This window comes from Polistes fuscatus, unplaced genomic scaffold (genome assembly GCF_010416935.1).
Source record: "Polistes fuscatus isolate 324 unplaced genomic scaffold, CU_Pfus_HIC Scaffold2, whole genome shotgun sequence".
Lineage (NCBI taxonomy): Eukaryota > Metazoa > Arthropoda > Insecta > Hymenoptera > Vespidae > Polistes > Polistes fuscatus.
Window position 1 is genome coordinate 3,121,565 of NW_025113096.1, and position 24,091 is coordinate 3,145,655.

At 32.1% G+C, this 24,091-nt stretch overlaps 6 protein-coding genes and 1 long non-coding RNA gene across 8 annotated transcripts in view; 3 read left to right on the forward strand and 4 right to left on the reverse strand.

Moving 5' to 3' along the window:
• Nucleotides 1-5,188, reverse strand: LOC122516245 (coiled-coil domain-containing protein 186). 2 transcript variants are annotated; one of them, XM_043633921.1, is made up of 10 exons: nucleotides 4,846-5,188; nucleotides 3,476-4,714; nucleotides 3,020-3,407; nucleotides 2,670-2,940; nucleotides 2,157-2,560; nucleotides 1,530-2,068; nucleotides 1,155-1,420; nucleotides 981-1,004; nucleotides 708-857; nucleotides 1-620 (listed from the first exon to the last, which is right to left on the reverse strand). In XM_043633921.1, the coding sequence occupies exons 1-10, from the start codon at nucleotides 4,934-4,936 to the stop codon at nucleotides 546-548; spliced, it is 3,447 nt and encodes a 1,148-aa protein (XP_043489856.1). In that variant the 5' UTR covers nucleotides 4,937-5,188; the 3' UTR covers nucleotides 1-545. The 2 variants fall into 2 exon arrangements, with proteins under 2 accessions (XP_043489856.1, XP_043489857.1); XM_043633922.1 differs by lacking the exon at nucleotides 981-1,004.
• A 125-nt stretch (nucleotides 5,189-5,313) lies between these two features.
• Nucleotides 5,314-7,674, forward strand: LOC122516246 (translation initiation factor eIF-2B subunit beta). Its single transcript, XM_043633923.1, has 6 exons — nucleotides 5,314-5,557; nucleotides 5,628-5,714; nucleotides 6,052-6,333; nucleotides 6,567-6,723; nucleotides 6,813-7,207; nucleotides 7,282-7,674. Exons 1-6 carry the CDS (start codon nucleotides 5,499-5,501, stop codon nucleotides 7,352-7,354), a joined length of 1,053 nt encoding a protein of 350 aa, XP_043489858.1. The 5' UTR covers nucleotides 5,314-5,498; the 3' UTR covers nucleotides 7,355-7,674.
• LOC122516247 (TM2 domain-containing protein CG11103) lies at nucleotides 7,546-8,668 on the reverse strand. Its single transcript, XM_043633924.1, has 3 exons — nucleotides 8,296-8,668; nucleotides 8,094-8,181; nucleotides 7,546-8,019 (listed from the first exon to the last, which is right to left on the reverse strand). The coding sequence occupies exons 1-3, from the start codon at nucleotides 8,436-8,438 to the stop codon at nucleotides 7,690-7,692; spliced, it is 561 nt and encodes a 186-aa protein (XP_043489859.1). The 5' UTR covers nucleotides 8,439-8,668; the 3' UTR covers nucleotides 7,546-7,689.
• A 171-nt stretch (nucleotides 8,669-8,839) lies between these two features.
• On the forward strand, nucleotides 8,840-14,173 carry LOC122517117 (suppressor of fused homolog). Its single transcript, XM_043635491.1, has 7 exons — nucleotides 8,840-9,232; nucleotides 9,899-9,991; nucleotides 12,120-12,429; nucleotides 12,522-12,757; nucleotides 12,856-13,077; nucleotides 13,174-13,381; nucleotides 13,467-14,173. The coding sequence occupies exons 1-7, from the start codon at nucleotides 8,850-8,852 to the stop codon at nucleotides 13,530-13,532; spliced, it is 1,518 nt and encodes a 505-aa protein (XP_043491426.1). The 5' UTR covers nucleotides 8,840-8,849; the 3' UTR covers nucleotides 13,533-14,173.
• Nucleotides 14,174-14,360: 187 nt separating this feature from the next.
• On the reverse strand, nucleotides 14,361-14,649 carry LOC122517118. Its single transcript, XR_006303735.1, has 2 exons — nucleotides 14,557-14,649; nucleotides 14,361-14,400 (listed from the first exon to the last, which is right to left on the reverse strand). It is a non-coding gene; the product is annotated as an uncharacterized LOC122517118 (long non-coding RNA).
• Nucleotides 14,650-15,242: 593 nt separating this feature from the next.
• On the reverse strand, nucleotides 15,243-17,609 carry LOC122517123. The gene is made up of 4 exons (XM_043635498.1): nucleotides 16,408-17,609; nucleotides 15,992-16,168; nucleotides 15,816-15,930; nucleotides 15,243-15,726 (listed from the first exon to the last, which is right to left on the reverse strand). Exons 1-4 carry the CDS (start codon nucleotides 16,472-16,474, stop codon nucleotides 15,609-15,611), a joined length of 477 nt encoding a protein of 158 aa, XP_043491433.1. The 5' UTR covers nucleotides 16,475-17,609; the 3' UTR covers nucleotides 15,243-15,608.
• Nucleotides 17,610-17,745: 136 nt separating this feature from the next.
• The window catches only part of LOC122517119 (protein neuralized), a 76,933-nt gene continuing 70,587 nt past the window's right edge, over nucleotides 17,746-24,091 (forward strand). The window contains exon 1 of the mRNA XM_043635495.1: nucleotides 17,746-17,967. Coding sequence (XP_043491430.1) covers nucleotides 17,934-17,967 — 34 coding nt within the window. The 5' untranslated portion in view covers nucleotides 17,746-17,933. The remainder of the gene's footprint in view (nucleotides 17,968-24,091) is intronic.

The following is a 24,091-nucleotide window of genomic DNA, read 5'->3' on the forward strand; positions in this document are numbered from 1 at the left end:
TTTATTTCATTTGTTCTTTAATCAAAATAACGATGTTATGTTAAGATATAATGTGACTAGATGATAAATTGATATTATATTACAGAAAGATTTGTAATGACGGTATTTAAAATTGTTATGGACTTAGCTTTGGATTATAATTTCTTTCGATTAAAAGGACTAGATAATATTTCTATTTAAGATATACTGTTTGTAACATGAAGTTTTTATATTTTTGAAAGTTTTTGTTTTTTTTTTGTCATTCCTTAGACTTTAAAAATAAATTGATCACTATAGAAATAAAATTATTACAATAAAATATTTCATTGCATACTTTCTACTTGCTTAAAGTATCGTTATAAGTAAGTCTAATTCTTGGAAAAATTTGTTTCTAATTTACATATAAAATTTTGGACTATTCATGCCTTTCAAATCAAACAATCAATTCAGTTTGTTCGAAGTCAAGTCGGAGTAAATTCAGAAATGTTAATGAAGACACGATATTTTGTAAGTTTTAAAATACAATTATAAATTAAACAACAAAAAAGGTTTGTGGTAATATATTTCTAGCTCATCAATTGTCTTTGTTGATTTTGTTTTGTTAACTTAGCTATTTCTGCGCCTAATATATCAACGCTATCCTGCAAATACATAAAGATATATAGAAATATACATATAAAAATATTAATTACCTTTAATTAACTGCATATTTAATATCTTTTAATTACCCTCAAAGTCATATTTTTTAATAATATATCTTCCACTACGGCTTGTAATTTCTGATTAATTTCTAAAGAAAGTTCTAAACTCATGTTGTCATCTGAAACTCTTTGATTGTAGACAGATGCCATTATACCTCCATACCTTGCTAATTCTGCCTATAGTTTACATTAAAAAAATAAATATGTTAATTTACATATAATAATATAAAAATATATTTTGGGATTCTATATATATCCTAAAAAAATTTGATAAAAAGTGTAATCCTACAAGTAACTTACAGTATTTTTCCTGCTTTTGATAAGCTATAATGACAAAAATAATACGCATACTATATATTAGTATGCTTTAATTTCTAAACATTGTTAAAGTATTTTTACCAAGTCGGGATAAAGAAATCGTTTCAATATTTTAAATGCAATAATAACGAAACTATTATAAAATTAATTAATTACCTTATGCTTATCTCTTTCATTACTACCCATGGCACCAGAATTCTCTTGTAAAATATAATGTTGTATTATTTTTGTTTTCTTCTGTATTTCTTCGACTAATGTTTGTGCATGTCCTTCCAAGAATTCGATTTTTTCTAATTTTTTTACATTATCATTTTGTAAACTCACAATGCGATCCATTAATAATTTTGTACTAGGTTCATTAGAATGAATATAATTTTCACCATTAGTGTTGTTATCAGATAAAGTACCATTCGGTGTTTCACCTACACGATAACACAAAAAATTAATAAAATTAAAAGTCAATATTAAAAAACAAAAATCACCAGTATAATGTTAAGGAGAAAAAAATATATATATTTAAAACTATGAAACCTGTATTTAAGGATGTATTAGAGCCAGCTCTTGATGCAACAATCAATGAATTATTAGATGAAGATAACTGAAATGCCTCCAATTTTTTACGACACTGCTGTAACTCTCGTGTTATTTCTTTCATATTTCTTTGTTGTTTTCTTTTAAGTACTTCATTTTCTCCTTGACTATCCTCTAACTTTTGTGTTAAGCTCTGAACAAGTTGTGTTTGCTCTGCTACATGTTTCGCTAAGATTTCACATTCTTCAATTCTTCTTTTTTGTTCGGACGTTAGATTGTCTTCAAGCAATTTTATTTTTTTTTTCAATTCATTCACTTGATCACGAAGTGGACCTTGTTCTTCCTCAAGCTGTTTAGTTTTTGTTTCAAGTGCAGTAAATTCTGATTGAAGACATACGTTTTTATCTGTTAACTTTTGTGTAAAATCTAACATAGCGGCCTCGCGTAAACGACATGCATGTATATCAGATCCTAATTCTTGATTTGTTAAATGCAATTTTTCTAATTCATCTGACGTAGATGTTAAACTCTTCTCTGCTCTATATAGTCAATATATAATATTTATAGAAAACTAATTTTTATTTATAAAAAGTTATCATTTGTAAATCTTAAAGTATAAATACTTACTCTTGTAATTGGGATTTTAATACTTCAATTTGTGAAACTTTTTGGGACAAATCAATAATTTCCGTTTGTCGTTGTTCCGCTAGAATTTTCAAATTATTAAGAGTATCTTCATATTCTTGTTGCCGTATTTCATAATTTTGTATTTTTATAGTAAGTGCGTTGTTTTCTTCAATTAATAATTGCTGTCTGTTGAGTAATGTTTCAACTTCTTTTTGTAATTGTAAACATAGCATTTCCTTATCCTCAGTTACATATCTTTCTAAAATTAATCGTGCTTGTTGTTCTTTAAGCTGCTGATCTAATGTTATAGCTTTATTTTCTTCAGATAATTGAAATTTTCTAATAGTCTGTTGTGTGTCTTTACGTACTTGTTCACACTCCTCCTTCATTTCATTAATTCTACTCTATAATTATAAATATAACGTTAAATATAATACAAAGCTTAAAGTACTTTAAAGAATCTTTCATAATGAAATATTAATGTTTAACAATCTATTTCATTTATTTTCTTACCAAAGCTTTGTCAAGTTTTTGCTGTGTTTCTTTTTGCGATTCCATTTCCGTTTTTAATTTATTTTGAGACCATTTGAGTTTAACTTCTTTCATCTGTACATCTCCGTTAAGCCTTTCAACTTCTTTCTGCAATTCAGTTATTTCACGACATTTCCCATCCAATATATTACATATTCTGGTTTTCTCTCCTTGAAGTTGCCGTAATTTATTCTGCAAGAGTTCCTGCTCTTTTGTAACATCTTTCAATTTACGTTCAGCATATTCTCTTGCCCTACCAAAGATATAATATTAAATAAAAATATCTCTTTTGTCAAGATTTTTTTCAAACTTTCCTGTCACAGATAATATACCTTTGTGTATCAATAAATTGTTTCTCACTGACTGCATACTTTATTACCATAGATTCCATTTCTTTATTAGCAGCAGAGTGTTCCCTTTTTAATATGTCCTGGGTAGCTAATGACGAACGTAATTCAAACGTTAATCTATCTACAGTTTTTTCTAATGTTTCGATTTGTATTTTATAAAGTTCTCCGTTTTTTTCTGCTTCCAACGTGGCATTTCTTGCTTCTAAGGCTTCTACCCTTTCTGATAATTTAATATTATTAGCTTTTAATTTGGCATAATCTTTCAACAGTGTTAAGTATGAGGGATGCTGTAATAAATTAGTTTCATAAGAACTTTCATCATTTACTGAGTGATTTTGACATCCAGCTAAATTTTCTTGTAATATTACTCCTATAAAATATTTGCAATTAAAAAGTGAAAATACAATTGTAATAGATTAAAATAATCATTATTTTTACCATCTGTTGTTGTTAAAGCTTCTTCAGCTTGGGTTGTAATATGTTTTTCAAAATTATTTAACTTGCAATTATTTGTAATATTTGTTGATGTATCATTAATTAAGTCAACAGAAGGTGAGTTTAACATTGAAGAAACTTGATGTTTGGAATTGTTCTCATTTAATACATCTTTTTGTTCATCTTTTTTGGCTTGTTCTATTGCAGATTCAACTGATGGATTTGCAATATTTGTTGTTGTATCACATTTTGTAGGAGGCATTAAATATTTAGGTGATAATTCCGTTTTCGAAGAAGCTCCATTTATATTCTTCTTTTCATTACTACTCATATATCCTGAGGTATATTTCATAGTTAAATGTTGAGGTAACAATGCTTTCTCCATAATATTTGTCGATTTCTCTGTGATGAAATTAAGAAAATTCCTACTTCTATTAATAAAATGTGCATTAGATTGTATTAAACTCATTGGATTTGTTGGCAGTGGTATTCTTACAAGTCTACTGTCGTCATTCAGAGTTGGTCGATACACGGAAGTACCATCTACTTTTCCTTTTTGCACAGAAATTTCAGATGGTTGTAATTTAATTTCTTGTTTAAATTCTTTATCCATACTTTCTGACAAATTCGATAAAACATTAACTTTATTTATACATTCCATATCTTTACTAGTTTCTTCTGTCGATGTTGCATTCATTTCAACTACTTTTGTAGAATCATCATCATCATCATCATTATTATTTTGTAAACTTTTTAAATCTAAATCTTTTTCTATTGAAGAGTTAGGAGAAATGCTTACAATTAATGACTGTTTAGTTGTGGATGTTTCCAATTTAATATCATACATATTAACTTCAGATGCATTACTAATAACTGTGTCAGTCTCAGATGTCTTATCTAGATTTCTATGCAAATGATTGATATACGATGAATTATTAGAAGATAATTCTTGAAAATCTTGTTCATTTGGAAGATCAAGGTTTATCGATGATAATGAATTCGTATCTTCTTCATTTAAAATGCTATTCGTATGTACATTTGTTTCAAGGGTATCATCAGCCTTAATACTGACTCTGTTTAAAAATGCACTATTTTCATTTGAATTATTATCTTTTCTTAATACTTCATTATCGCATTCGTCTTCTGCCTTATCCTCTTTAGAATAAATGTTTTCATTTTGTTGAGTGTTATTTTGTTTTATATTTTCATTTAAAGGCAGCAGACAATTATCTGTTAAACAAACTAAATGAAATAATCGATTAATACCTTCGATATATAATATATTCATAAAGAAACTTATTCATTAATTAATATTTATATCGTATACAGGCAAATGTATGACTAAAGTTAATCTTTTTTTATTGATCATATACCTTTAATCGGATCTTTTTTAAATTTACTTATAGAATCGATATTGTCAAATTGATCTTCGTTTGAATACAAATTTGACTTATTCACATCCATTTCAAAAAAATCACTTTTATTTTTTGGTTAAATTAATATGGACTTCATTTGATTCTATTGAAATTTCACGATTAAAATACGTAACGCACGTTAACACTTTACAATTTTAAATCTATTTGAATACGTGGCAAAACTTGATGAACGCGAAAAGAACCTTTAAAGGAGCAGAGAAAGTAACCTAAAATCCGTAATATTTAACTGTCAATGTACAGACATGTTTGCATCAATTGCATTCATCGCTACTATATACCTGAGAAACATCGATTACAGTTGCAGTCATTTAATCCATGCATATCGATATGTACGATATATATATATATCGATTAATATCGATTATCAGAATTTTATCGAATCGTATTGTAAGACAGAAAAAAGAAAGAAAAGCCCTCTAGGTAGTTTTTTTTTTCTTGAAACTTCTTTTGATCTTAAATCTTCGTACTGGTTGACTGTGTGCCGTTAGGAATGAATAAAATTTGAATTTAGTTATTACACCACATGCTTATTCATAAATAATTGAATAGATATAATATATTTATAATATTTATATAATTTCTTAGGAAAAATGATAGTCGACGACATTAATAAACGTGTATTAAAATTAGTACAAGATATTCATTACGGGTATGTAGGATTTTTTTCCTAACCCCAAATATGAGATTGACTAAATAAGTGATGCATTTTTATATTTCAGAGATATCCAAGGAACTTATAACATTGTTATTGCTACTATTTGCGTATTTAAAGATATTATTAATGGTTCAGAATGGAATACTGCAAAGTAAGTTCTATACCTTACCTTATGTTATATTTTATGTATCTAAATTTGATAAAATGATGTAACAAGATATAATTGCCTCAAAGAATTATGAATCATTTAACATATTTTTACTGAGTTACTCTAAATTAAAATATTTTAGTAAAGTTAAGCTTTATAATTAAAAATAGAAAAGAAAAAAGTTTACATAATTATATGCCCAATATATATATTTTGTCTTCTTATTTTAGCATACTGAAATTACTCCTGTAGATATTTTAAAACATTAATCCTGTACATATTTTAAAACACCATGTATAATAGCATAATAATAATTTAACTATATATTTTTTTTGTGTAGAAATTTAATGGATATTATTACAAAAAATGGAAAATATTTGATCGAATCTGTTCCACTTGAAGCATCTATTGGAAATATGGTGAGACGTATATTGCGAATAATTAGGGAAGAATATCGATCAGAGCTTAAAAGTAAAACTGAAGAAACGGATACTCAGGAATCATTACATAAAATTCTTACTGCTGAATGTGATCAAGACACTGATTATGATATAATTGTACCTTCCCTCAAATCAGCACTTATTGAACATATCAATGAAGTCGAAGTGGAATTAGAAACATGGTAACTTAATATAATGTAGGATTAGGCACCTTGATACAAAATAAAATAGGCATTTGTAAGGAAGTTGATTAAAAGTCCCTGAATAGCTCAAAGGTTAGAGCAATCGTGTGAAAAGTGGAATGCTCAAGTTCTAGTCTCTATCCAGTTGGCCTAATGGCCTAATTATTTTGACAACTTTTACAACGAAGTAATTTTTTGTTCTCTTGCAGTAAATTAAATTCTTTGTTTTATAGTTCAATAAATATCACGCAACAAGCTTCGGAACACATTCATTCCAATGAAATCATAATGACTATTGGTAAATCTAATTTAGTCGAAGAGTTTTTTAAAAAAGCTGCTGCAACAAGAACTTTTGAAGTTATAGTGGCAGAAGGAGGACCATCTCTAAAAGTAAATATGCATTTACTTAATAATAATATCTAATGAGATTATAGTAGTTTTATATATTTTAATTATATTAAATTACTTATTATTTATAGGGTCATGAAATGGCTGTAAATCTAGCCAAAGCTAAAATTAAAACTACTTTAATATCTGATGTGGCAATTTTTGCAATGATGTCACGTGTAAATAAAGTAATTATTGGTACTCATACTGTCATGGCTAATGGAGGACTAAGAGCTATTTCGGGTTCGCATACAGTTGCTCAGGCTGCAAAACATTATTCTGTTCCTGTAATGGTGTTACTACCTCTATATAAACTTTCACCACTTTACTTATGCTCACATGAACAGGATGGATTTAATCTACATATTTCTCCTATGCAAAGTGTATTAGATGGAGCTAATGAACCTCTTATGGAAAAGATTTATGCTTATAATCCAGTATTTGATTTCGTACCTTCTGATCTTGTCACATTATTCATTTCCAATACGTAAGTCATTTATTTCATTAATATTATTTTGCAAAAATATCTCATTTCAAATGATTTTTATTCTTTTATTTCAGGGGTGGAAATGCACCATCATATATTTATAGATTACTTAGTGAACTTTATCATCCGGATGATTACGAATTATAGCTTTACTAGAATATTTTAATTTATAATATTATAATAATATGAATGAGTTAAATGACTCATGATTAGTTCAGACAATTTCTATTTAAACATCAAATCTATCGTTTATATAAAAACATATAAGATTCTTTTATAAAACCGATTATAAAATACATTGTTCTAAATGGAGAATTTTTACATAGATATAATCTTCATTTGTACTTATGTAAAAAATTGTAATTGTATCAACTAATACTGACAGTTATGCAATAGAATGTATGTCCTTAAACAATGTATTTATATTACAGTGTTATAAAATTTTTAACAATATTTATATAAACATATATGCAATGTGTTCACTATACATAAGGATTCCAATTACTTCCATCTTCAGGTTGCAAAGAATTAGTAACCAATAGAATAACATCGACGACCCACCATACTCCGACACCACCTACTGTCAACAATTTACCCACTGCAGTTCCTGTTTGTCCAAGACAAAATCGATCCATGCCTAATACACCTAACAATATGCTATAAAGTAGCGTAGTTACAAAAAAATGTTCACTGTATTTTATACAAGGAACACCCTTGCGAAAAAATGTTCTAGGACCAAAACATTCTATGTCTGGCAATACAGTACAGAATACTTTAGTTTTTTCCACATCTTCATAGCGGGATCCTCCAAACTGAAAATGGAATATTTAAACAAATATTGATGAATCTTTAAGAAATTTGTTTACTCTTACATTCTGATCTATACCTTGACACAACCAAAACCCGTTTCTTCTTTTGCAGTTTTATTTCCTTTATGATCAACTGGATCTTCACATTCGATAAATTCCTTTGGACTAAAAAAAATATGGATTATCGATGAATCTTTTTAAATTTCCTTGATTTATTAAAGACTAAACTGATATATCAATTATTGAAGGTCATTTGATAAATAATATCTATGTACTCACAGAAATTTGCACAATACCAACGGACCAAACGGTTTATACTCTTGTTGTGTTTCCGTACTTTTATTTGTTGCCGTAACTACCAAACATTCGATCAAATTCCAGCAAAATCCGATAAGAATGAGAAATGTCAGATCTAACCTCATTTTGTCAAATATAACATCTTAAATACATCGTCGTATGAATTGTCAGGTTTATATTTAAAAGGACTGATTATTCGTTGGTTATATTAGGAGAGAGAGGGAAAAAATAAAAAGGTCAAATCAGTTCTAGTCGAAGTCTCAAGATAAATTATTGTTATTACTTTTTTCTTATTGATCTACGTGACATTTTCGTCTCATCTCTTTCCATTATATTGAAAAGTTGTCAAGAATAGAGAGAAACTACATTTCGATACGAGTTACGTTCGATAGATCGTTCCGTATAGTAATAACAACCTGCGATTGGTCATATACATTCGCCATGATTGTACGTCGACCAATCATTGCATTCTTTAATCTCGAACTGATGTCACGTGTGTCGGTCTCTCTCGCACGCAACTAGTGGCTCCCCAAAGGATGCACACCCAAAACGCTTTTGTTTTGTCAGTCGTGCGGTATGTGCTAAGAGATAGTCAGTCGGTGTTTGGATTCGTCGTCGGGTCGTTCGTCCGTGAGAGTTTGTACGACACGGACGAAGGGTTTCGCGTCGTCCTGACTTGTCGAGGGGGCATTACATTTACTACGACGAATTCTTTCGATCTAAATAACCGTACTTTTATGTACAACAATATGCACGAAAGAGAAGAATTTCACAGAGGTTGTTCGTCAGGACAATCTAGTCAAGTACCACCACCACCAGCAGCCAGAGCACTTGGTTTGGACGCCTTGCATGGATTGTGTAAAGAAATTTATCCTGACCAAGGCAATCCTCTTACTGTCACAGCTGTTGTAAAATATTGGTAAGAATTTATAACCAACAAATTTAACTAGTTAAGAAGTTATACATAAATATTGTGTTTTGATGTAATATTAAGTCTATACTTGTATTAAATATATCATTAGTTTCAATTAATTAGTATTAAGATATATTAATTGTTTTAGTATGTCGACGAATTCTCGTAGTTACGGAGAATTTCGCTGTCGAGTATTGTTTTGAAAAGTTGTATATATATATATATACACGACGATAACAAGAAAAAGTAAAGGAATCTAGATTATTATAATTCGATTTTACTCTTTTTCTATAGTATACATTGTTCGACTGATATGATAAGAAGATTATTTCATCGATGTTAATCAAATAGAAATAATTATATCGAAGCATTTAATTAGATGATTTTACGTTAATAAATGGATCAATGATTACCAATAATCAATCGATAGCTGCCATTTTGGTGATAGCAGCGCCACCATCTAATATAATAGATTTCTATGAAAAAAAGAATTCGAATTGCGTTGCTGGACACAGTTTGGTATGCGTTAGAACAAAAAATGCCAAGCGTTTAAACGTCATGAAGGAGGAAAAGGGTAGCTTATATTTAGCCACCCTTCGTTTGTCATGTATATACGAGTCTAGCCCGGATGTACAATCAAATAAATCGAATTTCCTGTGTACTTATTTGCAGGTTGGGTGGTCCTGATCCTCTCGACTATATAAGCATGTACGAAAATCCTGGCTGTCCCGAACTAGGCGTGCCTCCGCATTGGCATTACGTGAGGTAAGTATCGAATTACTTCTTATTTCCTTTACCAGAATGTTTAAATAGATGTTTACAGTAAGATGTGCTTCTAATACGAATGTGATCTTTAAAAAACACTACATTTAAGATGTGAATAAAAAACATCGTTATGTAAATTATATTACAATATTATAATACAAATTATATATCCCCTTCTAGGTACTTACTATATTTGAAAATCTTCGAAATGAATCTATTATTTAGGTACTCTAACTCTCTTTCCTTTTACATTCTATAATTACTTCAATTAAAATAATATATTATATTCCACAAAATCTATTTTCTAGATCAGCGTTTTACAAATTATGTTTTGCGGAACATTGCTGGGTTACGTGAAAAATTATACAAAAAAAAAAATAATACAGACCTCGTATGATTTTAATTTCAACTTTTATATTTACTTGCTTTATTTATTATTAACCTATCCTATAAAATAACCAAGACGTTCCATCATAGGAAAAATTTGAGAAACGTTGTTCTAGATTTTATTGTCATTTCAAAATGGCCAGAAATGACGATGAGATTCTAGTGTTTTTATATAACTCTTTTTATTCTAAAACTGATATTCTTCTTATTATAGAAGTTAATAAATCCATCAAATGACAATCATCATCCTACTATCTAATTTTTGCGAATAGTTATTTCGACTCGAATTTAGAATGTTACTCTACGTCAAAAGATGAACATCCATCGAACGTTGGCGATTCATTTTGCTCTCATCGCTCTGCCACATGCTTCTTCTTCCTTTTCTCTTCTTCGAGGCATCATTCATTCAGAAAAGACAGCCCTTCGTTTTTTATGCCATAGGGGAAGAGAGACGCCGAGCTAAAGAAAGAGATAAAAAAAAACGGGAAGTCAGGCATTCGTTAATGTCACCCTGTTTAGGTAGAAGTGTGCCCGTGGCCTCTTTGTACAAGCCTGCGAGCATCTTGTACGCGAGTACGCACGCGCGCGCGCGTACAGCTCATGTACACGGCTAGGTGAAAATTTATATACATACGTACGTAAATATATAATAAGAAAAATATTAATAATATATATATATAATAAAATAATTATAATATATATTATTATAATATTATTGTACTATATAATAATAATAATAATATTATATATATATATATATATTACGTATATATATATATAATATATTTATGGATATGTATATATATACACGTGACACGTGTACATCTCGTGCATTTCAATCTCCGTCTTCCTCTTCTTCGTCATTTTAAAGACGTTCCTTCTCCCTCTCTTCGGTACATCCCTATATTTTCTTTAATCTTCGTTCCCATCCTCATTCCAGTCGTAATATAATTCATCCTATAAAAACCATCAGCAGCATTTGTCCTTCAAAAATCAAGCTTACTAGAGAAAAAGAAGAAGAAGGAGGAGGAGGAAAAAAAGCGAACAAAAGGTCCTTCCTCTTCGATTTTTTTTATTCCTAAGAAGTAGTCGATTAATTCGTTCAATACGTTTTTTCATTCGCGTCGAGTGAATCCAAGTGTCTGTATATATGTATATGGTATATAGGAAATAGAATGGTATGAATTGGAGAAGAGAGAAAGAGAAAGAAAGAGTCTCTTGACGAACGAAAGGATTTCGTCGTAGCCACGAGTTCCGACAATATCTGCATAACGAGCGACAAGTGGCTTTTCGCTAAAGGGCATCTTTTCTTCCTTTCTTTTTTAAAGTGGTCCATGCTTCTTCGATTTCAAGCAGCTGCTCTAATAGTTCGTGCCTTTCTCTATATATAGATGACGATAGGGCGCAAGAGGATGAAGTCGTTGAAAAGCTCAAGGAATCGGAAATAGAAGCACGAGACTTTCCTCTTTTTCGTCTGTCCGGACTAAATATAATCTGCCATTGACCGTACCTCTTGACTTTCTTCTATTTCTTTTCTATTTTTTTTTCTTTCCCCAAAGGAAGATAAAGAGAGAAAGAGAGAGAGAGCTCTTTTCTATTTTACACAATATATGAAGCATTATCATTATTTCATTTTAATTCAATTTTATTAAATATGATTTTAATTTGAACAATCTTTATTGTTAATCAAAAGGAAAATGATATATCTTTTTTTATTTGATTATTTTTGTCTGATCTCTAGTTTGGGTCTTTCCGATTTGCATGGAGATGGAAGGTTACATCCAAAAAGTGGTCCAGGTCGTCCAAGTGGTTTTGGTTTTGAACTCACCTTTAGATTAGTACGAGAAAGAGGCGAAACTACTCCACCTACCTGGCCAGCTAACGTAATGCAACAATTGGCTAAATATGTCTTTAACTCTGGCAACATGTTACTTCCTGGTGATCACGTTTCATGGCACGCTCCTTTGGACAATGGCAGCGGTCGCATCACGCAAATTTTAATGGGCAGAGATCCTCAATTGCCGGCATCCGTTTCAACTCCTCATGGCGAAGTACTTTCTCTTGATAATTTAATTTATTATGGAATAATATAATAGAGCTAATCGTTTTATTAATTTTATATAATTACATTTTTGTTTTCTAGGTTTCATTTGTACAAATTGTTGGCGTTACTTCCGAGGAGTTACAAGCGGCTCAACATTGGAATGGTCTAGGTGTAGTAAATCTTTTGAAAACGACTAGAGGTTGCGGTCCGTGGTTGCTGACAAATATGAAAAGGATGCATTCTGTTATGGAAGAGGATCCTTCCGTAGCTGAAAAAATTCAATGTGGTATTGAAAGGGAAGGATCCAATTTAAGTGGCGTTTCTGCCAAGTGCTGGTATTATATTTAAAATCAAAATATATTTTGTTTCTTTTTCGAATGAAAATAAATGTTACGAACGAAGATTTACAATCGCAGTATTATGACACTTTTAGGTGGGTACAAGTTAGTGGCGACAAAAATACAGAAAAGTATAGAGAAAGTAAAGAAGACTCTGACGATGAAGATATTAAACCTATAATAAAGACAGAACGATTATCTCCTTGTGAACAAGAGAGAGATACAGGCTTCCACGATATGAATTGTGTCAAAGTTTTACCAGGATTACACTTAACGTTTAATCTAGAAGCTGGTTCCTTACTGCCATTAGCAATAAAGTGAGTAGACGAATTTATTCATAAGATTTATTTTTAAGCATGGTCATAATGTAAAACAATGGATGATCATTTACAGATTGATATTTTTTATTGCAGAGGACGAGTCATGCACGGAAGGCATTTTACGTTTAAATCCATATTATCTCATACAGCTGTGACGATAGTAGCTCCCTCGGTTACAGGCACTTTGGTATCCAAAGAAAAACCATATGTTATACAAGGTCCTTGGTTACAAGTTTTACTTCCCGAAGATTTATCAGAAAAAATGGCTAACGAATTTCAAGTCTTGAATACGCCAGAACAAGTGAGTCTTACAATTAGATACGATTAGTCAAATTTATATTTACCGTTGTACTTGAATGATTTTTTTACTTTCATATTTTTTACAGATTCAATTGCCAAAAACATTTTCTTGGCCCGAACATAAATTGGTTATAACCGTTGTAAATGACTGAAAATTAAAATAATTAATATAAAATAGGTAAGGTCCTCTGTGACGAATCTCACGAAAAAATTTCGTTCGTATTCTCTAATGTTTAAGTACGTAACATGCATTGAGAAGGATTAAAGTATTATACAGTTACATTAAAAGGCAACTTCGAAACGGATATTTATAACGCGATCGCTTTTTTTTTACGAATATACACATTTTGTAAGTTTATGTAATTTGTGAATATTATAAATCGTGCGTTAGTTTGTAGGAATATATGATACGTAGGGAAGAATTACAAGAGCGTATATAAAAGTGGAGAGGAAATATTTTTAATAACGATTTTAAAAGAAACAAGCAGGTTGTCGTGTATCAACGTATTTAAATACGTACAATGTGTGTACATTGATAAGTAGCAATAGAAACAGATGGAAGAGTCTCTCTTATTAAATGGTGCCTTATGCTTCGTATTTAATAATGTATATAATAAGATATAACTTATTATATAAAGTGTATGGTATTTAAAATACCATATAAAGTGTATAAAGTATAATGGTATTTAAAATACGGCTTTACACATTGTTATGTATAATAAACGTTTACACAAAGACGATGTTTAAGATTCTAAGATTATTTCAGTGAATTTATAAAGATTTTAAAAATTGATAGAATATCTATTATATTACCTTGACAAATAATCCTTCTATGTTTTATTCAACAAGATCTTTTTCCGAGATTGTATTCTGGAGACGTTTTACGTATCGACCCCTACGTTTGCCAGATTTCTTACATGTGCAATACTGATTGTCATAAGCTTTAGAATTTGCGTTTAAATGATTATTTTCCTGTTTTATTTTTCGGTCAAACCAAGTCCATATTTTCATCCGTGGATTCTGAAGAATCATAACATTGAATTTACAATGTAAATTTAATCTTTAATATTATAATGCTACTAAATCAAAAACCAGATAACTCTTGATAAAGTTTAATATTTTTATTAAAAATCGATTAATTTAATCTTATTAAAGTTCAAGTGCGAAATGTGTTACCTGGTTTTTGTATCATAGCCATCAATGTCATTGCTGAAGCGAATTCTTCAATATTTCATTTGAGCCCATTGAGACTCCAATATTTTCTGTCCTAGATCCTTTCTACAGCAAAACCATTCCTCGTACCTGCTTCAACAATTTCAAAACTATCCTGATAGCTTCGATCCAAAGAATGACGACGATGCACGCGGAGGCAAAATCTTCCACGTCATCGCATTTGATGTTTTTGATGACATTGACGATACCATGAAAAACGTTCAAATACGTTCTCATGGAGTCAATACAGAGATCCCTAAAGAAACACATCACTTGGAAGAATAAGTTCATTATAGCCAGTATAAATTCTAGCATTCTCGCTAAGAAATCCAAAAAAATGTCCAATAAGGATTCGAAGGTGTCCCATGACCAACACGTGACGCGCGCGAAGAATTCGGTGAACTGTTCGGAAACATTCGATAGCCTTTTTTTCATGATCGATCATTCATTTATACCGGTACTATAATAATTTATTTTATTTACGTCAGGGTTTTGATACGCGACCATGGATTTAATTGGAAAATTCGTATTTCTTTCGCGTGATCAACAGGAAAGAATACAAAAAAGGTTAAAAGGTATACGAAGTTGAAGATGAAGTTGTCATTATTATTCGCTTAGATAATCAATAATTAACATTCTTTTGTTTTCGATTAATAATTTTATTTTTTTGACGATATTTTGTAAGATATACAAATTGATTATGACAATTTTATGTTTTTTTTTTCATCTACGAACTATCGATTTTACAGAATGATAGTAGAAAATTGTAGCGACGGTGAAAAGCTAAAACGGGGTAGCAAATTATGCTTACGTATCATAAGGTATAAGCTTACAAAATTATTCACAAGATTGACTTTCATTTTGTTCGATGCAAAGCGGCGGCCAGTTTTAAAATATCGTAACGTGGCAGTTTTCGTTATTATTTGTGTTTAGAAAATGATTAAAACGTAATTAGATATGTCCCTTCCTCATTCATTGGTCGAAGTAATTGTTCTTTAAATTGAAATTGTCTTCGCTTAAACGAGTCCGAAAAAAATAGGTAATATTAAAATGATCAAGGATGTTTCCTTGATCTGAGTGGTCCCGTTACACGCATCTGCATCATTACAAGATTGAACGCAGCCCCGAACATATCTAAAAATTGGATAAATTATATCGAACGTTGTCGTCAATTATAATTATATCATTCTAACGTAATATATTCTTTTTTTTTTTTAAATTACTTATCGTCAAAGTAGAAACCACCACAGTGAGACATTCTTATGATCTCAGAATCCGTAGTAAGAGTTCCGCTATCCAATGCGCAGCTTCTGACAGTAAGCGAAATGCCGGTTTCGTCTGAAAAATGTCTACTATAATAAAACACTCGAATTCTTTATTTTTCTATCTGAAAAATCACCATAGATCCCAGCTATTTTGATACAAGCGGTTGCAGGAAAGAGACCATCTCGACCTTTGCGGCCACCCAAACAAGGTGACTCCAAAAATGCAAGACTGCCATTATTGTGAAAGGGATCGTCACAGGGTTTGTTATCGCCGTCGATCGAAACACATTTAAAACAATCAATGGCCCAAGCTTAAAATAGTAGAAAAAAGTAAAAAACCAATTTAATCTTTGAATAAATAGATAGATAGAACAATAGAAAATCAAACGACACTTTAAACACTTTCGACACTTGCCAAACAACCGTCGTATTGATTTTCTCACGCTATTGCAAATCATCATTGAAAAGATTCATTGATCAACAACTAATATTTAAAAAAAAAAAAAGAAATAGAGAGAAAGAGAGAGAGAGAGAGAGAGAGAAAACTGACCTCTTTGTAGAAGAATTATTAGTAAGACGAGAATGGAGCAAATAATCGATGGAAATTCCCGATTCATCTTCCCTTGGAAGGAAAGAACTATCTTCAGGAAAAATTCCACTAATCTTCGTCAGCTGTTGGACAGTTGAAAAAGTTGATTGAAGTCTTCGCCGACGTTCATGACAGGATCGATATCGATTGGAAAATAATTAATTGGATCGATCCTTCTCTTCAATATTGTTCCTCGATCCACCGTCCACGGTTGATCTTATCGTTCCTTGCTAGATCCATAGAGTAATCTTCTTTAGGAAGAAGAGAGTATAGGCCTCGACAACGTTCCTCGACGTATTACACTAGCTTGCTTGCTACTGACGCAGTGTTTTGCCACGACGTTGCTAAGGAGATATATATCGTAGCCTCATATCGTTGTTAGACCCCGCTGATCTCTCCTTTGAAGATTTATAACTTCATAACGGATCGATTATCTCCCTTATGCCTCACCTCATTATCCTCACCGTTAATCTGGCAAATCTCGAAGGAATTTGAGGGCAAAGGGACACGGACTAAACTCAATGCCTACCTACCGTAGATCGTTAACAATTCCGTCGACTATCTTTCACAACAACGAAGAGAAAACGTTTCGAGAAGCTTACAGTGTCTCGGACAAACTTACTCGATTTATTTCGAATTTCTCTATTTCACATTGTAATCACGTGATAGTGGTTTAGTAAAGAACGAACGAACGAAAGGACGATGACAACGGACTACGACGAGGATGACGATATTCATGCGACACGCGAATTCTAGGCGCAGTTTATGATTTACAGAAATGTGACAGCGATCTATAGGAAACGGAAACGCCCGGAAGAATGCCAATATTTCTGCCTAAATACGGTTCAATTCAATCTAGGATTAAAGTAGAAATTAACGCAACACAACGCATACGAGATATTACTAATTTGATATTAAACGTATTTAAACGTATTTTTCAACGTTACGCGTAATATGTAACGAAATAATTTTATATTAAACAACGATAAACGAAAGAATCGCGAGTAGTGATAGATTCGTATTGGATAATTCGTATTTTAAAGTCCGTAAGCGCTTGAGAAGGTAGGTAGAAAAGGCAATTTAAATAGTCGCGGGTCGCGCATGCGCGCGCATCGTCGCGGGCCAATCACCTCTCGTCGGCGCAGTGCGAGAAAGAAAGAAAGAGGGAGTGAGAGAGGGAGAGAGGTAAGAGTGAGAGAGTGAGAGAAAGAGAAGGAGAGAGAGAGAGAAGGTTGGTTAAGGGGAGGGAGGCTTGTGCACGTCTCCTCTGCCGTAGCGACACACCGCGCACGGTTTACAACACCATCACACTAGCACAATGTGACTCTGTGTATTATTGTTTCGTACTGGGGTAAAAAATGTGTCGGTCTCTTTTTCGTATCCATGTTTGTTCGAGAAGTTAACGTGAGTTCGGGTTTGGGAGGACAGTGCCGCATCGCCTCGTGCCTCTGATCGTGCCTCACATCGTTCAAGGTGCGACAATAATAATGGGCCAGTCATCGAGCAACACCGGACACAGCGGTGAGTGAGTCTTCTTGCTCCTTCTCTCGCACTTCCTATATATATGTGAACCTTACGCGTTCCCTATCTCTTTCTTTTCTACCTAGTTATATATACACACACACATATATATATATATATAATATATATATACGCGTATACATACACTCACGCACGCGGGGCCCTTTTTCCTCCATAGAAGAGAACGCGTTAAAAAAGACGACATCCTGTTTGCCAGTATTTACCATCCAGAGAGATTTCTTTCTCTATCCTACATCGTATGTTAATACCTAATAGATCTCGACTATTTTTTCTAAGCATTTATAACGATCCCTTTTTAAGAAACATCGATTTGGTCATTTAACGTGTGACAACTTGTCACGAGTTCTTCTCGTTCCACGTCCTTCCAAACTAACCCTACGACCTTCCTTCCTTCCTTTCTTTTTCTCTTCTCTCATCTTCTTTCTATTTCTCTGTCTCTATTACTTCTCTCATTCTTCCATTCTGTCTTTTCTCTTTTTCTTTTTTTTCTTTTCCTCTTTCTTCTTCCTTCCTTTCTACTTTTTCTTCTCTCTTTCTTTCTCTCTCTTTCCCTCTCTCTCTCTACTTCTCTCTCTTCCTCTTTCTCTCTTTCTTTCTTTCTTTCTTTGTCCTTTTCATGTACGATTTAGCAATCTGAGAGAAGGTTCATCGCCTTCTTTCCTTTCTTTATTTCTTTTTGTTCTTTGCAAATTTCTCGTCTATACCTATCTCTTGAGAAGGATAGAAAATGGGATAGAAAATGTTCGTTTTTAAGGTTAGGTCGACCGTGCGTCGATGTAATCAAAATTACCGAAACGGTTTTCTCTCTCTCTCTCCCTCTCTCCCTCTCTCTCTCTCTCTCATGCACTCATGTTTTAACGCATATACACGCTGCAGTGCGTTCGTTCATTTTCATTTTTTCTTTCTTTTGCAATGAAGTACCTAAAGCTATCGTGTTATTCGTTTTGTCCCTCTCTCTCCCTTTCTCTCTTTCTCTCTTCTCTCTTTCTCTCTCTCTCTCTCTCTCTCTTTCTTTCTTTCTTTCTCTTTCTGATTATGTCTCCATTAGGATCCAGTTACCCTTCCATGCAAAATAATCACATCCGTCTGCGATTTTTCTGCCGCATTGACTGGATCTGCGCAAAACGATCGTTATCGTATCACCAATAGGACATTTTCTAGCTATTCTACTTCATACGCCTATATTTTATCATATTTCTATTCTTTCTACATTATTCCTTCGTCCTCCGTTTATCATTATGTTTTCTCTTTCTCTAATGTACGCTCATTTTTGTCTATAAACTCTCTTTCATATTTTTAATTCATTCATTTCGTCGTGGAAAAAAATAAATAGACTGTCGTAATTTCGATTTTTCGTTTGTTTACACTTTGTGCTTGAATGAAGAAGAATGTTCTATGATAAGGCAGGGTGTCATCTGTTTTGGCGTAATTTCGAATAATCTTACATTTTTCTCTTATTTGATTGTAGGATAAGTATTCTTAGTGCAATGTATACATAAATCGCGAAGTAAACTCGTATTATTAATCGTTATTTTTTCTAGATTTCATGTTTACCCAGTTGTTTATATCGTTGATAAATAGAATTTCCGAAAATGGATAGGTACGATTATTTTCTTACCGACCCGCCAGATTCGTCTTAGGGCGACACCTATACTGGACAGTTTACCTGGTCGGTAAGAAAGAAAAATGCTCTTTTGGTATGTGCAATTGTACCGGTGACAATGTAGTTATTGGTTTTTAATTAAAGCTTTTTTTTTGTAACAAGAAACGTTATAAATATATTGTATTTTTATTATACTATGTCAATCGTTTATAAATATATATATATATATTTTTTTTTAAATATTGTTTCTCTAACGTCTTACATAGATTTAATTTTTTTGTTTTATAAATTTACATTATTAATATAGTTAGAAGATATTTAGAAATAATGTAGTCTAAGTCCTTGGATAATTTGTATTATCTTTTAAACTGTTAATAGTTCAAGCGGATAGTAACAAATATATGTGATAAACTATTGAGCTGTTTATGCATCGTTTTATTTTAGAAGAGATAACAATGTCTACGACGTAGAATATTGTATCAGCTTTGTAGTTTTTATCATTTTTAGAGTTTTATAGATTTCAATGTAGTTGATTGACCTATTATTTTGTGTTTATATTAAAGTAATTATTAATTATAATTGCATATTTATTTATTGATTATTTAATATAAAATATTTACGCGTTTTTGTATGAAAAATGGGCATTTTTCCAAGTCCCTTGTGATAGGCAACACGTTTGTAGATGCATGTAATCAGGAGTTGCCCTAATAAGGGGCTTAAAAAAGTTTTTTACTGATAGATGGCGTTGTTAACCACAATTATCACAAGGCATAGACGGTTGCATATCTTCAGGCTCGATATTAAGTAATCGTATTAATAATTAAAAAAAATTACCATTAATAATATATTTATTCATTTGAATTAATTTTTAAAAGTATGAGAAATGTTTTTAGAAAATTTTATAAACGAACATACAGATACCGTACGTTTTTCATTTTTCAAATGCGAATCCTTTTAATTGCAATGGAAAATATTCATCAACGTATATAAATTATTCATCGAGAACAATGTTTCAACGTAAATAAAACTCGTTGCGATTGAAATAATGATTTTTTCGTAATAAATAATTCATTATATTTCTGCGTTAGATTGTTATGGCAAAGAGTAATAAATTTCCAAGCGTTCTATGATCAATGAAAGAGCAACAAGCGAAGTATTTTTTACATATTTGTCATTTAATAGCACGTTATTTATTTTAATCGTGTTTGACGAAGAGTCTGGTTACTTCATTGTTTAGATAAACCGAGAATGTAATGATTTCATGAAAATATTTCAAAGTCTTGTCTTGTCGTTTAATTACGATCGTCTCGTTAATCATATAATATTATCAGAAGACTCTAATTCCATCGTTGTTGAAGCAAATATTTCAACAGCTGCAACTTTTCGCACTTTACTATTACCTTTTATACTTTGGTAAGGCTTTCGATTGCTTTTTACTCGTATAAGAAGGTTGGGTTTCGAGGCTTGCAAGATGGTCCCTTGCACCCCCGTAGTACTCCTTTCCTTTTCTCTAGGTGCCCAGGTATATGTGTCGATGTATATAGTATGGGCCACAGATGTTATTGTCATATGGCAGACACACGGCCGAAAAGAAGGGTCTAGCTAGCATCGAGGTAGCCGAAAAACCGCGATTGCACGTTCCTCGCGAACGGATCCTCCCTAATATCGAGTCAAACACGGAGTCAACGAGTGAAAGAGATAGATAGATGGAAAGAGAAGAAGAAGAAGAAGAAGAAGTAGAAGAAGGAGAAGGAGAAGGAGAAGGAGAGAAAGAGGAGACTTCCTTCGTGATTATCTAATCGCCGTCACGCGAACATCGACCGCAGTAATTTTGCTCGTTAGTAATCGAGGAAGAGGGAAAAAAGAGTACAAATATTCATGTACTGCCATTGTCCTATATAATAGACGTGATGTATAAAGCGAGAAGAAAGGAAACCAAGGATGTGAAATGAAATAAAGAAAAAAATATATTTATTTAGAAAAATGAAAAAATCTTTTTAATAAATATATTTTTACTTTTTTTTTTTTCTTATATAGGCATATTTTCAAATATATAATATATATATATAATATCTATTCTTTTCTTCTCTTTCCTTTTTTTCGCTTTTCTTTGATATTCTATATTTTTTTCTTTTTTTTAATTTTGTTTTTAAAGATTAAAGAGTGTTCGTCGTGTTCAAAGGAATGGTAAGGATTTAATGAGCCGTATAGCAAATCCTTGGGACTAAGCTTTGACGTTAGATGAAATTTCGTTAGGATACGTGAGCGTAAGAGCGACGATAAAGGGTCAAAGGCACCACTTCCGGGAGGGTGCGGACGAGGTGGTTAAAACAAGACTAGGAGGAGGAAGAAATCGCGTAGACGAGGCGCTAGAGAGTTGCCTTTGCGCTTCAGGGCAGCGACCCAATTCTCATATGTATTTATACCAGAAGACGCTATGCCGGCTGCTTGTAGCCATTTTGAAGAGAGTGAGAGAGTGGGGGGGGAGGGAGAGAGAAAGAGAGGGTAGACGCGTGTAAGAAAAAAGAGACGTCTCGTGCGTCACGAGACGCACTGCGAGATCTAATGACTTTGGAAATTCAATTCCGCCTTCCGTTTTGATACACCTTCTATTATTGTTTAATTTTTCTTTTTTTTTCCGTTTTTTAATTTTTGTTATTTCATAATCTTCATTAATTCGATATCGATGAATATAATTGAAATTTCGAACGTTAGACGTTATTGTTTTTGTATTTCCCATTATTTATTTTGTTTTATTTGTTTGTTTTTCTCAAAGAAATATATATCAAATCTTTCAAATATTACGTTAGTTCGATCATTTTTCTTTCCCCTTTTTTTCGTTTTTTGTTCGCAGTAAGTTTTACGCTCGCAATAAATTTATCATTTGATATTATCTTACTCGAGTTACAAATACGATCCATTATTCTTGCTTATATTTCTTTATATAAAGTAAGATAACGTATAGAATATATACAAAATATTGCGATCGTAAAATATAAACAAAAAAAAGAAAGAAAAGATCAAACAATTTTTGAAATAATGTAATACAAATTATGATTATTATTTGTTTTCATTTATATCATTCTGTTATCTTTCTCTTAAAAATACATCGAAAAATGAAGTTAATTTATTAAGAAAGATGAGAAAGTCGATAAAGATAATGTTTTTCGGAAGAACACGAGAAATTTCAAAAAGAAAAAGAAGAAGCAGAAGAAGCAGAAGAAGAAGAATAAGAAGAATAAGAAGATGCTGGACGGAATTCGGAGGAAAAGCGTCTAGGTGAAATATCATCAGGCAGCCACTTCGTCTTACGCGAGCGTGCATATTTCTCTTGCATAATCGCGGAACGCTTTCGAGAGTAGTGCTCTTGTTTACGACCCAAGCTCTCGTATTTTCTCCCTCACTTCGTCGTAGCTTCCGAGCGGTGGTTTTTCTTTTCGAACGAACTTACGTATTGTGTGACGTATATACGACTTTTACGAGTGTCGAGGATGATGATGGAAGGTAAAGAATCATTAGTAAAGAGAAACAGAAATGACAATGTTGAAATAGTAAAAGAGGAAAAGAGAAAGAGAATGAGAAAGAAAGAGTGAAAGAGAGAGAGAGAGGGAGAGAGAGTGAGAGTGAGAGGGTGAGAGAAATCTATAAATCTCGTTCTCGAGATCCTCCCACGCTTCTAGTCGACACAGCTGATTTCGTCGTTGCGTATTTCTTCTAGCTCGAGACGTTCTTACGTAGACATTGCACAATGACTTTTTACTTTTAAAGCTCCCGGGACAATTTTAAAGAACCCTCTTTATACGAGAGGAAAACCAGTCCGCCGGAAAATCGGTGAAAAATACTCGTCTTCCATTTAAACGTTTACCTTCTCTCTCTCTCTCTCTTTCTCTCTCTGGATTTTTTTTTCTTTCTTTCGTATTACTACTGTCCTCTCGTTTTACGAAACTCCACGTGTGTCTGAAGAAGAATCGGTAGAAAAGGAAAGGTAGCTTATTGTTATACGAACAACTTGCGTTTTTCGTTATTAAAGAATGAGAAAGAGAGAGAGAGAAAGAGAGAAGGCGGGAGAGAGGACCTAAACTTTTTCAACCTGAGCCAGATAGGTGTATTTTCTTTTGTAAAGAAAACGGCAAGAAGCTCGAAGGGTCTTCTTACGTTAGATTAATATCTCGAAACCGCAATGATCGAGGAAAGATCGATTCGATGAAAAGAAAATCAGGATGGTAGTGGTAGTTGTCGTGTGCATGAGATTTGGGTTCGGACGTTCTTTTAATACTATATTCGTAAATATACTGTAAAACTTGACCGACAAGAAAAGAAACAAAATAGTTATGAGTAAAAAAGGTAGATTATTATTAATAAATAATGATTGAATGAAACAATGATTCATTGACTTGTATTTATTCTTGATGTTTAACAGAGTTGATATAATCGACATTTGAATTAGATCGTATAGACAATAGGAAAATGGATGCACCTGATATTTATACTTTATTACAT